The sequence below is a fragment of the Phocoena sinus genome, chromosome 2, assembly GCF_008692025.1.
Source record: "Phocoena sinus isolate mPhoSin1 chromosome 2, mPhoSin1.pri, whole genome shotgun sequence".
In the NCBI taxonomy this organism is placed as follows: Eukaryota; Metazoa; Chordata; class Mammalia; order Artiodactyla; family Phocoenidae; genus Phocoena; species Phocoena sinus.
Window position 1 is genome coordinate 20,295,085 of NC_045764.1, and position 18,844 is coordinate 20,313,928.

The window sequence follows — 18,844 nt, forward strand, 5'->3', positions numbered from 1 at the left end:
GAAGTCCTGGCCAGTTTATTCTAGTTCTAGCTATACATTTTGCTAGAAAATGTTCAGAGGAAGAATTCCTTACAAGAAAAACAATACACGTACACAACCACAACTGGCCTCTTGAGCGATAAAAAGTTCACATACTTCATCCTCCTAGAACAGCCTGGGTCATGACGGTGGCCAAGTGGATAGCCACAACAATCCTACCTAAGCAGCTATTTTAATTTTTGACTTGTACTGCCTCAGGAGAAAGGTTTCTAAAAAGCAAAGATCTGTCATCTTCCAGGCCACACTTCAACTAGTGTTTAAAAACTTTACAATACTTTCATTTAACTTTAGGCATTAATGTTTTATCTTCTTTTTAAAAATAACCGTTGCTTAAAATAAATACACACTTCTATAAATTGGAACTATCTTTTACGTAAAGAGCCCTCCAAGGGGTGCATTTAATCCCATACAATCTGGAGGCCTAAAAACACTGTTACTGACAAACCTTTTATGAGGTCAGGGAATAAAGAACAGGGAGTGGGAAACTACTACAGTTGACTGTCGTTCTTTAGAGACAAGTCATAAAAAGACTGAGGATTTAGAATAAAAACATATAGACCCTCCCCAAATTTAGACTCCCTTCTGGTCAAGGAAAGAAATTCAGAAGCCTACTGAGAAGAGACGGATAGATGGGAAAGCACGGATCCAAACAGGATGACGGGGCAGGATGGAGTGGAGTTATTCTCCACCTGGGGCTAACAGGGCACTCACAGGAGCTTGTACCAGTAATTAGGAAGCACTGATTAGATGCTGGGCCTTTCATCTCTACGGGTAACCCTTGAGAAAGAATTATTATCCCACTCCCCCCCCACTTTTAAATTAATGAAGAAAATAACTAATGAAAAAGTGATTAAGTTACTTTTCCCAGGTTCCAGAGGGAGGCACATGTGAATTTGAACCCGGGCATGTCTCCAGTATCCTGTGTTTATTACTATCCTGAGTCAGTTTTCAGGATACTGATTAGTATCAGTAAATAAAGCAACTTGAAAAATGCATATGGATTTCTGGGAGGACTTGAGGGAAATTATAAACATCTTGGGGAACGTCCTTCTGATCTGTACTTGGCTCCACTGTGGAACCCGCTTAGCGCAGCACTGAGGCTCACGAAGCCCTTCCGGCACAGGCGGCTCACAGGCATAACGCTGTGCTCACCTCGCCCGTCTTGACCTCCTGAGATTTACAAATGTCAGAGATTTATAGTCTTTTCTGTCTTTGAACCTAAAGATAATTCTCATATCTTACCAAAAAATACGTCCGTGATAAAAAGTTTTATAATAAACCATTTCTCCTTGTGACTCCGGAGCTGAAACTTAGTAGACCTCCTTTCAAAGAAGAGCTTTTGCCTCTGAAGATGAATTCCTGGGTCTGACATCCTGACAAAGAGTCAAAATGATGCATATTCTCCAAATCTGCCAGGTGATGGAATGGACACCCCACCTGCCTAGACAGACACTCTGTGAAGAGCTGTATTTATATGGTGGTCTCTTGTAAACTCCCCGAATTCATTTCACAGTCTTGCTTCTTCTAGTTCAGACATCTTATAGCTGTTCTGGTGCCTTCGGTCCCTCTAAAAGGCTCTGTTCCTTTTCTCCTACACCTTCGTGGTAGGGAGTGTGATGCGCCCCCCAGGTCACCTTGGGGATGAAGGACCTGGTCCCCCATCTGTTGGGAATGCTGCTGGCAGGTGGCCCTCAGCTGTCAGTCCCCTTTGGGGACTGTCTCCAACTGAAAGGAACTGTCTTGTCAAGGTCGTGCCTCCCTCCAGGGATGTCCTCATCCCAGGGCTGATGGCAGAGTGGGTATCCAGGCTCCACTCTCGGCCCAGCAGCTCCAGGGCCTCCTGAGGAACAGCTAAGGCCTCTGTTGGGTCTGCCTCACAGCCCAGCTTCTCTCTCTGCCCAAACCCTGCTTCCTCTTCCTTCCAGATGTTGAGCCCAGGAACAGCCCTAATAAGCCTCCTGTGCTGTAACGTTGTCCATCTCAGAGTCTGCTGCCTGGGAAGCAAATCTGCAGCCAACTCTGTCAGGGTGAACCACAGCCACCAGACTGCAAGCTCTGCCTCTGTCCCCACCTCCGAGAACCGTGCTTCAGTATTTGAGCAAAGGGATAAATCACCTACACAGAACAGACGGAAGGCAGTCCTCCATGGACGGGTTTGCAGAGCTCAATCAAGTCCTTTCTGTCTTTGGAGTATGAGTTTGACCCACCGCAGAGGATGTGGTGAGGGTGGGTATGAGTTGGTGCATGTGAAGAACGGACCCTATATGACTACAGTGGAGATAGAAAAGTAGCGACTTTCCTGCCCAAAATTCAGTGCACGTGACACACCTGGGGTTATGGACTCTCCCAGGAAGAGACAGAGAACAGGTATTGCTTCAGCTTTCTATCAAAAGAGGCCATGGTACAAAGGATGTTAAGAGATTTGCCTCAAGTTCAATAAGAAGATGAAAGTGAAAGGCAAGAAAATAATTCGAGCACTGACTCATAACGCACTATACCCATTTCCTCAGAGACCGAGGTCATCTGACGACCGTTCTCGACTTTATTCCCGCCCCCCACACAGGGCAGCCCTTTAGACTATGGTTCCTAAGTTATCCACGCCATGTTTTAGAAATACCCTCTACATCAGAGCAGAGCTGCTTCCCAACTGTGCTTTGGAGAACAGACTCCACCAATGACTGGAGTATTAATCTGTATGTCTTTCTACCTATTCTTTTAACATATTCTTTAAATACAGTTTTTAAATTAAAAAATTAGTCCCAAATTCTCTATTCTTAAGGATTTATAGATTCTCAGATATTCAGAGAGTAATTTGTAATACATTTTTCCTTTGGCGAGTCAAATATTTATCACATACTTACCATGGTGACTGAAAAAAAGAAAATATGCAAGTAGGAGCCTATAAAATTCTATTGTTACTATTAACTGCCCTCTGTACACTTCCTTCTTATGTTCAGCATAGCTGGGGTTAATTTTAGGGATTGGTGTATCTTTAGAAAATTTGTGCTCCCATTGAAGATGGGCTGAGATGAACAATGGACCATTTTTATTGAGATCCAAGGTGGACTCTCTCCTGTCCTTCCCTCTATGAATATGAAGGTCTCCATCCTGAAAGGTGAATACCCTGAGGGGTGGGGAGGGCCAAAAGATCTTCTCTTAACTTTACAGACTTTTTGTGAAAGTTCCCAAAGCTTGTTGACACTTACGTAAAGGTCTGGATGCCGAGAGAAAGGGATAGGAAAGCATTTATATTTGTAAAGGACTTAAACATCTGTTTTAAAGTGAATTTGATGTTATCCTGTGAGGTGCTTCCCTTCTTCCAGTCATTGGACCTGAAAGGCAGGCGCCCTGGCCTGGGCTGGTGGCCACCTTCAGGCACGGCGTGCTCTGGGTCTTAGCAGCCAAGTTATCACTGCTCTGGATTTTGTGCAAAACTCAATACGATTCACACTGAAATGCCGCTTCAGAGAGCGAGTATTCCAAGACGTCAAGCTAGTTACCCCAAAAGGATGTTGTAAGATACTCCTGATAGGGGGGCAAAATCAGCCAACATTCAAGCACACAGAGCACCGGAGAAACAGGGACTCACCTGAGTGAGACTTCTGGAACGAGAGCTGCTGGCCCGACTCTCCAGACTGCCCCCTCTGCTCAGGCCACTGAGCCTGCAGCCGGGCAACAAGTCAGGGTCCATCTCCCAAGAGTCTGACTTCTGGTGATGGACAGGCATCCCCACAGTAACCCCGGCCGCTGGCTCAATCACAGGAAGTGGGGAAGGGGCCGGTGTCCCATGCCCAAGTAGTGGGTCACCTCTGGAGGAGGAAGCACAAGGTGACGAGGGTTAGTGAGCTCAGACAGCGAAGGCCTCATTCCCCCAGGACGAACCGGCATCACGAGATACAGCCGGCTGGTCCACAGCCTCGACCGTAAGGACTAAGGTGATCAGGACCCCCGAAGTCAACTTGTTTGGTGATGCTCATTTCCATTTCTCCTTTATCTCCTTCTCCATTATGAAGACGTAAGAATTATTTTTATTTTATTTTTTACTGAAGTACAGTTGATTTACAATGTTGTGTTAAGTTCTGCTGTACAAGCAGAGTGATTCAGTTATACATACGTATATATTTCATTTTATATTCATTTCCATTATGGTTTATCACAGGATATTGAATATATCAATATTTCCCTGTGCTGTACAGTAGGACCTTGTTGTTTATCCCTCCTATATATAATAGTTGCCATCTGCTAACCCCAAGCTCCCAATCCATCCCTCCCCAACCCTTCTCCTCCTTGGCAACCACAAATCTGTTCTGTACATCTGTGAGTCTATTTCTGTTTCGTAGATAAGTTCATATATTAGATTCCACATATAGGTGATATCATGTGATATTTGTCTTTGTCTGACTATATGATCATTTCTAGGTCCATCCATGTTGCTGCAAATGGCATTATTTCATTCTTTTTTATGGTTGAGTAGCAGTAAGAATTATTTTTAAGGAAAGATGGGTGTACTAAAAACTTCTTTCGTGCTGAAAATTTGATGAAATAATGTTCTGGCGCCGTCCTCTGCTCTTCGGGTCTGTACTTTCACGCTCCGTCACACTCAGGCTTTCCCTGTACTGCTTATAAATTCTATTCTTTTCTGCCTCAGACACCACAACATCATGGTTCCTTTTCCAGCCTCGTTACAGTTCAGAGTTGAGGTAAAGTGACGAGAGCTAACAAATTACTAATGGAAGTTTGGTTGACATCTCCGAAATTCCAGACTCTTTGGAGGCCGTGATACTACTGCAGTTTCTACATAAAATGTTAAGGTCCCATCAGTTAATACCATCGGGAAGTTCATGTTCCCACTTTTAGGAACAAGGACACTGAAACTGTCCCCCCCGAGCCCTAGTCTCATACAGTCCTCTGACTGTTCCAGCAGGAAATTCAGCTCAGCCCCTGAACAACAGACAACTGAGTTCAACAAAACCTTCCAGAAGACTAAAGAAGGCTAGTAGGGAATAAGGGAATATGCCTCCTGTCCATTACATATGACCTGATGTTACGGCAAGTGAGGAAATAGATGCTCACCCCTCCCTACGCTGAAAGCACCACCAGGTGGCCTTACGAGCCCCTAAAGAATCCCGAGGGGCACGAGAGCTAAAACCACCATAGGTGCCATCTGGTGGGGGCGGGGGCAGGCAGTGAATCTTCCCCTGACAACAGAGGAAAGACGGGAAGCGAGGTACTGATTCACCTCCAATGAGGGACCTGGGGGACCGTGTGCTCGGTGGGGCAGGACCTGGAACTTGGCTCCGGATCTGTGCAATGAGACAGCACATGGGACCCTCCATGGGGCAGAGGGTGATAACTGACTATACCATCCGAGAGCACGCCTTTCTCCTGTGCTACTAGCGTTTTAAAAGCTATTCTGATGCTGTAAAACTGTAGTGTTTAGACTTCTACAAATTATTCCCTTGAAAGAAGATGAGGAAGCTAATCAGAATTCTCCAGAAGGCAGAGTCTGTTGGGGAGAAAGTGGAAACCTTGGTTCAATATCCTTCACAGGCTCGAGCTGTCAGTCTTCTTTCATCTCTTAAGGAATCGAGAACCAGGGGCTCCCTGGTCCTAGTTCCCCAGGAGCCAAAAATATAGAATTCCATGGGTGAGCCACTATGGGGCGTGGATTTCTGAGCGGGGGGCAAGGTCTGCACTGGAAATGGGAGAGCGTGAGATAAAGAAGCAGGAGCAGATCCGTCTGACAGAGCGGCCAGAGCCGTGAGTCTGTGAGGTCATGACCACCTCACAGTATCTAGTCTCCTTTCCCAAACAGGGGCTCACTTTTTGTGTTTGCTAACAGTGCACTTTAGAAAAGGGAGGCCAGGGTCAGACTAAGAGGGCTCCATAGATGAAGAAACCGACTTCTCCCAGAGGGCGCAGAGCAGGCTCACTGCGGGGGCGCCACAAGCTAGCACCACAAAGGGAAACTAGAGCTGCGTGTGCGTGTTTCTGTTTATTCTCTTGGGCTTCCTGTGTTTGTTGCTCGGTATTTACTAGTAACAGCCTCTTCTGGTAAGGTTGAAGGTCACAAGTGATCTGCAGTCTTGGTAAATCTCTGTCTGCCAAGCATGGCCGGTCAGGGCGCAGCAGCCATCCAAGTTGATGGTGCTCGTGGAACTGGTGGAGCTAGTGGGGCAAGTGAACCTCCAAAGTGAGTGCACTGGAGCCAGAGAGGAAGGAAGCTCCTCCTCTTCATCCTCCCCTGTACATTCCAGAAAGACCTAGAATGGCCTGGATGGAAGGCATCCAGCCCTCCTCCCACTGTCACCCCACTCCGTCAAAGTTCCAGATGGCCACAGTCAGGTCTGCAGAGCAGCCCAAGGAGCTAGGTCCTTCCACTATTCACCAAACCCCAGAGATGAGTCATCTTGTCAAAGACCCGTCCTGAGGCACAGTGGCTTTCAGCCTCGTCACACAAACAGCTTTGGGGACATCTTTGACACCTCCCTGTCCCTGCCACTCACAACCAACCAGCTGCCCAGCCCTGTTGATTTTTCCTGCCCAATGTCAGTTGGATCCACTTCCTTTCTGGTCCCCCTCCCGACTTCAGGACCATTTTTACCATGTCATCTGACTGTTCTTGCTTTTTCCATTTTGGCCATCCTTTTGCTGTATTCTTCTGCTGGATTAATCTTGAAACACCACTGTGATGTCACCACTCTCCTAAAAGCAATCACCTTCAACCCACTCCCCACAGGCTGCAGAATCAAAGTTCGTCCTATCAATCAATCCTTGCTTCACTTGGAACCCTATATTCCTTTCTAGTCTTAGCATGTTCTTCTGATGTTTACTGTTCTCTTACTTCATATGGGGCAGATTCCAGGTACTAGAGAAAGACCGATGGGTAAGAGGCATCTCCTCCCCAGAGGAACTTAATCCAGCAACGGGTCAGAACCAGATCTACTGAATACATCTGTGGGGGTAACAGCTGAGCATGTGCATTTTTATCAAGTTCCACAAGTAATTCTGCCACATGGCGCCAACTCTAATGGAGGACGGATGCATCACCGTGTTCAGCGCCAAGACAGGGCACATGGGAGCAGGGGGAAGGTGCCCATACTCCCCAGGAGGGCTCAGAGACTTTCAGAAAGGCCAGCAGTAAGAGATGTTTGAGATTTCAGGTTTAAACAAACCATGCTGGGCATTCCGAACACAGAAGGAGAGTAAGCAACACATGGCCTATTTGAAAAGTCGTGAGTGGCTGGGGTGAAGCCCTGAAATGAGCTAAAGCACAACACAGAATGAGCTGGAAAAGGGAGAAAGCGCAAATAGAGGCACACAGAGAAGTGGACCCAAGCGAAGAGGGACTTGAATCTTGAACTTCACCCACAGGTGATGGGGAGCCCTGGAGAGAGGCAGCATCACATTTATAGGTTAGAAAGATGACTCTGGCAACAGTTGGGAGGGTGACAGCACCAGGGGGAGAACCTAAAAGCAATCAGGACAAGCGATTTAAAAGAAGGAGGAGGCTGCTCAGTGTTCTCCGGGACACATTTTAGAGTGTGGAAAGAGCTAAAGGACAGAACAGAGTCTAGTATACTTACATGTGTATAGGGAAAAAAATGAAAAATATCTCTGTTTATGCTTTGATGTGCCTAGAATCTTTCTGGAAGGATACACGAGAAAAATTCCAACAAAGGCTGCCTGTGGGGAGGGAGAAATGGATGGATAGGAAGTAGCTGGAATCATTACAGTAAAATCAGACAAAGGAAAAGAAGGGAAAAGTGAATTACTAGAAACAAAGAGGAGTACTTCAAAATGATAAAAATTTCGATTTACCTGCATGTACCTCAAATATAAATAACATGAGTTAATAAACCCACCATTATAGTGGGAGATTTCTGCACACCACTCTTAACAATAGATAAATCCAGCAGACTGGGAATAAAGAAGATTTAAACAACACAATTAACAAGTTTGATCTAAGCGACATTTACAACATACTAAGTGAAGCAACTTCTTTTTCTTCTTTTTTTTTTTTTTTGCGGTACGCGGGCCACTCACTGTTGTGGCCTCTCCTGTTGTGGAGCACAGGCTCCGGACGCGCAGGCTCAGTGGCCATGGCTCACGGGCCCAGCCGCTCCGCGGCACGTGGGATCTTCCCAGACCGCGGCATGAACCCGTGTCCCCTGCATCGGCAGGCGGACTCTCAACCACTGCGCCACCAGGGAAGTCCGAAGCAACGTCTTAATACATATTTTTTCATGTTCACATAGAATACTTATGGAAACTGATGGCATCCTGGGCCAGAAATCAAGTCTCAGCAAATTTCAGAAGACTGGTGGTATCAGAAAACACATTATTTTACCACAAAGCAATTAAATTAGAAATCAGTGACCTAAAGATAATCAGAAGAATCCATGTCGTTAGGAATTTATATTTCTAAGTAACTCTTAGAAATATTATTAGAAAGTAGAAAGTATTTAGAACTACATGGTAATAAAAATACTGCATATCGAAACCTGTGGGATGTAGCTAAAACATCACTTAAATGCTTACAGTGTTAGAAAACAAGGCTGGAATTTAATGAACCAAGCAAGTAACGTTTAAATTAGAAAAAAAACCAAAAGAATAAACACAGAATAGACAGGGTAAAAAAAAGAATGTGAAATTAGATAAACAGAAAAACATACAATAGAGAACTAAATTTCAAATTTTATTGTTTTGAAAATGCTAATAAAATTGACAAACTTTTGGCAGAACTAATCAAGAAAAAATAGACAAACTATCAGAATGAAAAGGGAAACATAAGTATAGATGCCACAGGTATTGAAAGGGGGTATTATAAACAATTTTATGCCAGTAAATTTGAAAAGATAGATGAAATGGACAAATTCCTAAGAGATCTCCTTAAAACTAACACCACGAATAAAAGAAAAAATCTGAATAGTAATATAATCATTAAAGAAAATAAATCATTATGTAAAAATCTTACAACAAAGAAAACAGCACATCCAGAAAGTTTTACTAGAGAGTTTTATGAAACATTCAAGGAACAAATAACTCTAAGTTTACACAAACTTCTGCAGAGAAGAGAAAAAGTAGAAACAAACTCATCTCATTTTGAGGCTATTAAAACCTTGATGCCAAAACCCAAGAATGTATAAAGAAGAAAAAATTATAGGCTGCTGTCATTCATGAACACAGATACAAAAAGTCCTAAACAAAATTATTAGTAAGCTGGATCTAGAAAGCAAATAATGACCAAGATGACTTAATCCCAAAAATGCAAGGTTGGAATAATGTTGATTTTCCAACATACAGTACAACATTAATTGATTAAAGGAGAAAAGTCATACAGTCATTTCAATAGATGACAAAAAGCATTGGATGAATTTAATACTATGCATAATTTAAAAATAAACTTCACAAATTATGAAGAGAACTTTTTTAATCCAATAAAAGATATCCATAAAAATTATAGCAAACATCATATTTGATGGCAAAATATTAAAACCACTCCCATTACCACCATCCCATCCTCTATTCTATATTGTATATTAAGTCATAATCCACATATAAGGCAAGAATAAAAATGAATAGGGATTGAAAAGGAAGATGTTATTATTCACATATAATTACAGTCTTTGTAGAAAACTCCAAAATTCTGTCAAATTATTAGAATTAGTAAGAGTTTAACAAAGTCACTGGGGATAAGCCAATATAAAAAAAAATCAATTTCTATATACTAGCCACAAACAACAACTAAAAAAGATACCATTAAAAATAGCATAGGGCTTCCCTGGTGGCGCAGTGGTTGAGAGTCTGCCTGCCGATGCAGGGGACAGGGGTTCGTGCCCCGGTCCGGGAAGATCCCACATGCCGTGGGGCGGCTGGGCCCGTGAGCCGTGGCCGCTGAGCCTGCGCGTCCGGAGCCTGTGCTCCGCAACAGAAGAGGCCACAACAGTGAGAGGCCCGCGTACCGAAAAAAAAAAAAAAAAAAAAAGCATAAAATTGTACTTTCATGGTGGTGCAGTGGTTAAGAATCTGCCTGCCAATGCAGGGGACGCAGGTTTGATCCCTGGTCCAGGAAGATCCCACATGCTGCAGAGCAACTAAGCCCGTGCGCCACAACTACCGAGCCTGTGCTCTACAGCCCGGGAGCCACAACTACTGAGCCCACATGCCACAACTGCTGAAGCCCGTGTGCCTAAAGCCCGTGCTCAGCAGCAAGAGAAGCCGCCGCAATGAGAAGCCCGCGCACCGCAACGAAGAGTAGCCCCTGCTCACTGTAACTAGAGAAAGCCCACGTGCAGCAACGAAGACCCAATGCAGCCATAATTAATTAATTAATTAATTAAAAATAGCATAAAATAAAGATGCATATATGTATATATACATTATATTACTTGGGAAAAGATCTAACAAAAGATGAACTCCAAGAATAAGCAAAAACAAGGTAAACATTTTACAATGGAATACTGTTCATCAGTCAGAAGCAATCAATTGGACGATGGTGTGGATGGATCTTGAAATGTATGGAGTGAAGTTATAATTAGAGTCTTAGCACAATCCATGTGTATACATTTAAAGCACACACAGCCCTGTATTTTACATCCATAACCAGGGACACATCCCAGTGGTGCGGATGGGTGGATGGGGGTGGGGCACACATCGACTGTACTATAGTCTACACCTGGTCTGCTCCACCACACTGTTTTCTTACACACCTCTTACTGCCCGAAAAACAATAAGGAAGATTTCCTGCAGGTTTGAATAATAATGATTTATCAGATCATTTTATCACCTGGGAAACTGTGAAAAGTCCAGATCTCAGGAGATGACACAGGACAGATGAGTTTGGATTTAAAGAGAGAAGCAGAGGAGACACCCATAATCTAGAAACCCTGGGGCAATTTAGGAGGGAAGCGCTGAAGGTGGTCTGGCTTAACTAGGAAGGAGAAACCCTGAATTTAAACTTTTCTTGGATCATAATTTAGCTCAAAATTAGCCAGGGAAAGGTTGACCAGATCCAATTTACCTAAGAATCTAAACTGGAACAAATAGATAAGTTCCCTTACATTCAACTACTAAGCTTTGTCCCACTTGGTGGGGGGAAGGGAATCGAGTCTTCTGAGACTTAGATTCCCTGCAGACATGCTAAACAAAATCACAAGGGTGATTATTGTCTTTGCAGTTCTGAACACGAAAGGGAAAATGATCCTCCTTAACCAAGTGATGTGGAACTAATTTTGCTTAGCATGTCTGCCTTACACTTTAGAAAGAGAACTGCTCCAACTCACAGCCAAGGCAAACGCTTCACAAAAGAAAAGAAAGGTTGGGTCTTAGGGTTCTGAACCCTGTGGGCTATGATCCAGGCTTAGAGACCCCGACTCCTGTCTAGACACCACTATGAACCACCACAGCTATGGTACAGTCAGCAGAAGCACAGCTTAGCTGGGAAAGGAGAAGAAATGAGCTTTTTAAAAACACCCCCTTCCCATATTGGGCCATCCACAAGGGCCAGACCCATGTGCAAACCTACATCCCACTCTTTCATCATCTCATTCTCCATTCATAGGAACGTTGGGAAGATTTGTTCCCAAACCTAGAAAAAGAATCTTAGGACAGAAATTACCTTGAAGACTATATCCTGAGAAATCCCAATATGATAATTTAACGGCCAAGCCGCTTTCAAAAAGATATGTTCTTCTTGACCTTCAAGGACATTAAAAATGAAGGAGCTTCCCCGTGGGAACTGTTTCTGGGTCATCACAGCTCATTACCACTCATGGGCTTTTCCTATGGTTAAGCAGTGGGCGAAAGTAAAGAAAGAGCCATTTTTCATGGAATGTACACAATCTTAGATGAAATAATCAGAAAACACAAAATAGCCATTGTTGGCCTTAATGCTGGCAGCTCTTGACAACCTTTGTTTGTCTGAACATGTACTGATGTACTTTGCTCTGATTTACACAAAGAAGACAGGGGTCCTAATTTTATAGCTTTCTATAGCTTCTATAGTTTTCTGTCTAGTTCTCTGCTCATTCCTGTTTTTATGGGAGTGATGTGCATTAACAAAAATGAGTTTTAGGGTTTCCCTGCTGGCGCAGTGGTTGAGAGTCTGCCTGCCGATTCAGGGGACACGGGTTTGTGCCCCGGTCCACATGCCGCAGAGCGGCTAGGCCCGTGAGCCATGGCCGCTGAGCCTGTGCTTCCGGAGCCTGTGCTCCGCAGTGGGAGGGGCCACAGCAGTGAGAAGCCTGCGTACCCAAAAAAAAAAAAAAAAAAAAGTTTTATAATGAGAAATTACCTAGAAAATGAAGCTGTAATCGATGCCAAGACTCTTTTATACTGTTTTATTAACCTAATCCATAAGTTAAAAGGAAACGGAGTCCTGATATTCTTTCTTTTCTACTATTCAACTTAATTACGGCTTGAATAAAATTCTTAGACTAATCATTTCATTTCTTCCCCTAAAAATAATTTATAGATGAACTCCATAGAAATGATTGTGCTCTAGTTATGACAACACACCTGATAATGCAACACAACTCTCAGTCCCACCTCCCATTTCACACATAAAGGACAGTCTCTGGCCCCTCCCATCCCTCTCCGTACCAAAGATGCACATTTAGACACAAATGTAAAGAACTGACCTGGTAGGCAGGTAAAAGTTGTTTGGGGTCCTGTAGTTCATTTTCTTCCAAGTTTTCTGCCCTCAAAAACTTTGTTAAAAATAAAACAGGGCTTCCCTGGTGGCGCAGTGGTTAAGAATCCGCCTGCCGCCAATGCAGGGGTTTGAGCCCTGGCCGGGGAAGATCCTATATGCCGCGGAGCAACTAAACCCGTGCACCACAACTGCTGAGCCTGCACGCTAGAGCCCGTGAGCCACAACTACTGAGCCCGCGTGCCATAACTACTGAAGCCCTCGCGCCTAGAGCCCGTGCTCCACAACGAGAGAAGCCACCTCAATGAGAAACCCGCGCACTGCAATGAAGAGTAGCCCCCTCTTCCGCAACTAGAGAAAGCCCGCGCACAGCGACGAAGACCCAACGCAGCCAAAAATAAATAAATAAAAATTTTAAACATAATTAAAAAAAAAGATTCAGTGCAACATTCACCAGTGAATTGCAAAGACCTAATTAACCTTTCTGAAATCCTGGATTCCTTTTGGGACCACAGGCCTATCAAAGTGGGCACCGTTTTTGTTTTCCTAACCAATCCTGCCAAGGAGCTGTAAGAACATAGGGCTTTAAAGTGTGTCTGGAATCTGGCCTAACCTCGTCTCTTCACACTTATTGCCACAATAGGAACCCTTTTTTTTTTTTTTTTTTTTTTTTTTTTTTTTTTTTTTGCGGTACGCGGACCTCTCACTGCCGTGGTCTCTCCCGTTGAGGAGCACAGGCTCTGGACACGCAGGCTCAGCAGCCATGGCTCACGGGCCCAGCCACTCCGCGGAATGTGGGATCTTCCCGGACCGGGGCATGAACCCGTGTCCCCTGCATCGGCAGGCGGACTCTCAACCACTACGCCACCAGGGAAGCCCAATAGGAACCCTTTTATCCAGCCGGGTCTCCTTCATGCTCTGCTCGGGTGTGAGCCACGTTTGGACTGCTTCCCCGTCCCTCTCCTCTCCATCCTCAAAGCCTGGCTCATGAACGATGGCAAACCCCATCTAGTCTTCCTTCAGAATGCTGCCCATCGCCTGGCTGCTCCAGTACTGCTTACTTTCCACCACTTTTTAACCACCTGATGCCACCTTTGTCCCTCTGATACAACTTATCACATCAGATTTCATTATGCTCGTAATTCCTTTTCCTCAGTTAGACTAGACTTGCAGGCAAAGCTCTCTCTCTCTTTTTTTAAAACTATAGCCACAGGATTTTGGAAAATATTCATCCCAAAATATTGACTTAGTATTTGTTACTTAACCAAAATTTATGTTTTATTTATTTTTTAAAAAAATTGTATGGAAGTACAGTTGCTTTACAATATTGTGTTAGCTTCAGGTGTACAGCATAGTGATTCAGTATTTTTTGCAGATTATATTCCATGATAGGTTATTGTAATATAATGGCTATAATTCCCTGTGCTATACAGTATATCCTAGTTGCTTACCTATTTTATGTGTAGTAGTTTGTATCTGTTTATCCCATACCTCTAATTTGTCCTTGCCTTCCCCCCTCTCCCCTTTGGTAATCATGTTTGTTTTCTATGTCTGTGAGTCTGTTTCTGTTTTGTATATACATGCATTTGTATTATTTTTTAGATTCCATGTATAAGTGATATCATATAGTATTAGTTTTTCTCTGTCTCATTTCACTAAGCAAATACTCTCTATGTCCATCCACACTACGTCAAATGGCAGTATTTCATTCTTTCTTATGGCTGGGTAATATTCCATTGCATATATACCATGTTTTTTTAATCCAGTCATCTGTTGATGGGCACTTGGGTTGCTTCCATGTCTTGCCTATTGTAAATAGTGCTGCTATGAACACAAAATTTATATTTTAAAACTCTAAAACCATGAGAGTATCCTTAAAACAGACCTTTGATGTAGAAGAAAAGTTTGAACACGTAGGAGTCGTTTCAGACATGTTAACCTTGTTGCAGTAAGTGTCCTTTATCCTTCTATCATATTCAGAGACCAAAGCCTTGAAATTTATGAGAAATTACTCTCAGTCAACCTTTATATTCCAATCAAGGGCAAATGTGGAGCAGGAGGGGAGTAACTTTAAACACAAATAATGATCTGTTAAAGACTTGGCACCAATAACATCAGACACGCTAAGCCAGTAATGCTTCCTGATATTAACATGTGATAAGTATCAGGATGAATGCACACACGTGTGCATCGACCGGTGTAACCATGATCAACATTAACTTCTAAAATGGGCCTCTACACAAATAAACAGCTGAAGTAAAATAAATAAGTAGTAACTATTCTTTAGTATGGGCTCTTTCTCCATGTGCAGAAAACAAAAGCCTTGGAAAGAAAAGAATGCTTCCAAAAAATACTCACTAAGCAAACTAGCAAACTAGAACTGGATCCCAGCACAGAACATCAAAGGGAAATCTTTTTCAGGTAGAGGCTGGTTGTTGCTGGGAGAGCTGGGGGCGGAGGCTTAATTTTGTCTGGCGTTTTAAACGGTTGACATGGTCAATGGTTTAGCATTCCTTTTCCTTCGCTTTTTTCTCTGAATGGTTTTTTCCCTTACTTCTGAAAATGTCTGCTGTAAGAACTTAGGACCTTAAACTCTTAACTGGCACTCAAGGGTACTAAAGACAAACACTTCAAAGGCTTGTAGTTTTACTTCTCCAGAAGAATTAGCATGCTTTCATTTAGAGGTTTTTTTTTTTGGAAAAGCTCTTACTGAAACAATGTAAAAATCAAGGTTGGTTTCAGATCTTCTTAATTGTGAATATTTTCAACTGTTAATAGGAGGCAGTAATTAATTTACTTAAGGCCGTATGCCACATGAAAGTAACTGATTCGCCTACTCATAAGCAAACACTTTCACAGCAGAGGCCTCAGCCAGGTAGGCTGGTTAACAGGCCCCAAGGGAAGAAGTCTCCCACCACCAGTGTACTACCACCAGTGTACTACCACTGAACAGAAGATTTGGAAATCAGATTTTCCCAACGCAAATCCTCACCCGAAAAAACCCTGACCAGATTTGAGTTTTGTTACTAATAACAAAAAGTAATAACCCAGGAAGAAGCAAACAGAAAAGCATCAACAGGAGGAAAATCTAGTTACATCTGATGAAATGTTTGCAAAGGTAGACACTTCAAATTTTGATTTTTGGCTCATTTAAAAAATATTTACATTCTGTATGCATACTGCACTTCTGGATTGTTTAACAAATTAAAAAAAATAAAAAATCAAAGGAAAAGTCCCAGGTTAAGTTGCTCTTGTTTCGTTAAACAAGCTTGTGTGCTTTCTCTTTATTTATTCAGCAAATGTCGCCAGAGCACGCACTATGCCCTACTCCGGGGAGCTAAAATGTAGACCTCCTTACTTGTCATAACAATTATACCTTATTGTTTTATAGTGCTTTTTCTTTCTTCTGAGAAGCTTAAAAAAATTCTTAGCTGAGTTTTTCATTCCTCCTCACAGCAAAAATAAAGCTGACTGAGAGCATGTTCAGCCAGCGCTGGTATTTACAACACCTGGTTAGACTGGAAGCCAAGATCTGATTTACATTTCTTATCTCAGGCTGAACAGATTTAAGTCCAAACCTGAGTGGGGCAAAGCTCCCGCAAGACCTCCTGCTGGGTCAGTCCACTGCATCAGACTTTGAACCCAGTCTTCCCCAATCTCTTTGCCAGCCGTGCATCTCCAGAGGCTCTCTCCTTCCTCTTCCTGGACACCTGCAACCCAGGAACAAAGTACTCAACTCCCTCCCTGCAAATCCAGGCCCTTGGGTGCAAACTCCTACTCCAGTTTTAATAGAGGGGTAGAGACAAGGGGCTTTCAGAACTTTTTAAAGAAATGGGGGACTTCCCTGGCGGTCCAGTGGTTAAGACCCCGTGCTTCCAATGTAGGGGGTGCGGGTCAGGGAACTAAGATCCCACAAGGTGCGGGGCGTGGCCAGAAAAAAAAAAAAGAAATGGGGACAACCAGTATAAAACAGATAATCAGCAAGCACCTGCTGTATAGCACAGTGATCTCTACTCAGTATTATTTAATAACCTATAAGGGAAAAGAATCTGAAAAAGACACATATATATATATATATATATATATATGAATCACTTTGCTGTACACCTGAAACTAACACAACTTTGTAAATCAACTATATTTCAACTTAATATTGTTAAATTGTGGTTGAGAGTCTGCCTGCCAATGCAGGGGACACGGGTTCGTGCCCCAGTCCGGGAAGATCCCACATGCCGCGGAGCGGCTGGGCCCGTGAGCCACGGCCGCTGAGTCTGCGTGTCCGGAGCCTGTGCTCCGCAACGGTAGAGGCCACAACAGTGAGAGGCCCGCGTACCGCAAAAAAAAAAAAAAAAAAAAAAAAACTGGGAAAAAAAAAAAGAAAAGAAATGTGGACAACCGAATGTTTGTTGAAAAAACTGGATGACGCTAACCAACAGTTAAGATGATACTGATGTCAGCATTTCAAGGGCCTATCAGCCTCTCTGAGAGAAAGCTCAGCACCTTAAATGAATCAACAGTGGAATTTGATAATTACTCAAAATTTGACAAAGACCCCTTGGCTACTGAAGCTGTCCGGCTCCTCACCACTTTGGAAAAGAAAAACAAGACTGACATGAGAATTCGGTAGGAAATACAGTATTTAACACACTGTATTTTTATGTGAATTTTCAAGTTCCCGGCAACATTCTTCTAGCGGTTGAGAAGGGAAGGGTCAGACCCCTGGCCCGCAGTTAGTAAATTGAATTGTATGAAGCTGCCATTGGTGTAGGTCAAAAATAGTTGAATATAGGTAGATTTCTATGGTTAACCTAACAGTTTTGGAACTGAATTGATAATTAACATTGTAAAAAAGCGAAGTGTTCCTTGAAATGCAATTTTGGTTGCAGTATGGCTTTATTACACATTGATACTAAAATGCTTTTCCTCAGATGATACCTCTGAAATCACAAAGGAATGAATAGGGGGGAAAATACACAACAGGTTCACCTCACACACACTTTACAGACAACCTGACTGATCACGTGAAGCTGCCTGTATCAGCAGGAGCTCAGACCACAAATTCATTGGTTCTCTAGTACGTGTGGAGGACAAGTTATATGAGGAAACTGAGGTCAGAAAGAGTTGGATTTAGGCTTCAGATTTCCACTCCAGAAGAATGCTTTTTTGGACTTTTTCTGCACCAGAACTTCTATTCAACATTGGACATTTTCAGCACCATCCCCTTGTCTGTACTGTCTTATCTCCTTCATCTTTCTGTCCTTCCTTCCTCAACCCTCAACCCTCAACCCTCCGCTCAACTCAGATTATTGCCTCAGTGTACAAACGTCTCGTCCACAGCAGAACACAGGTCACTCGTGACCCGTCAGCGGTTCATGCCCCCAAACTCAAGGCTAAACTTTTCGGCATGATGAGCAAAGCCACGGTTCTACCATTCTGACATCCCACTATCCTGCCCTTCTTGGCCCGGTTCCATTACATCCTCCTGAAAGAAAGGGTACCTCTATCCTCCACTCCCTGAAGACCTGTGGGCCTCTGAGATAGACTCCCACTTGACACCTATATCTCTGTTACTAGATCACAAGATTCTCGAAGGTGGGGACCACACTCATTGACCTCTATATTCCCAGTTGTGCCCAGCACGGAAGGAACTTAAATGTTCATGAAAGCTCTTCAGACCCTCTGAATCTTCACAGAAAATGTCAAATGTGCCATTTTAGAAAACAGCACCTGACCAAACTCACGTGTCTAGTATAAAAGAGCACAGGCATCTTTTTCTTTTCCCCACACAAGATAATTCCTTTACGTTTTACAAAATAAACTATTTTACAAACACTCATTTGTAAGGGAGAGCTGTGGTGAATCATGAATGTATAACCTCCAGTTTCAGGGTCTGAGAGGGCCTGAGAAGTCATTTAGTCCTGCCCCCAGTTTTACAGACCAGGAAACCGAGGTCCACAAAGGTAAAGTGGTGAACCCGATGGTTACACGGCTATTTGGTATTGAAACCTCTGGTGGAGAGAGTTAAGTACTGCTCTTTTTCCCTATGCCAGGCTCTATGAATCAGTTAGTTTAATCAGTTAGTTTTAATCAAAGACATATCTCCAATGACGACTCAGTGATCAGCACATGGCAGGTGGCCCAACAGCCTATAAA

The 18,844-nt window shown here is 43.3% G+C and overlaps 1 protein-coding gene across 1 annotated transcript in view; it reads right to left on the reverse strand.

Annotated features, from left to right (window-relative positions):
* PROSER2 (proline and serine rich 2) overlaps nucleotides 1–18,844 on the reverse strand; it is a 44,288-nt gene that overhangs the window by 19,530 nt on the left and 5,914 nt on the right. The window contains exon 3 of the mRNA XM_032624722.1: nucleotides 3,629–3,848. Coding sequence (XP_032480613.1) covers nucleotides 3,629–3,766 — 138 coding nt within the window. The 5' untranslated portion in view covers nucleotides 3,767–3,848. The remainder of the gene's footprint in view (nucleotides 1–3,628; nucleotides 3,849–18,844) is intronic.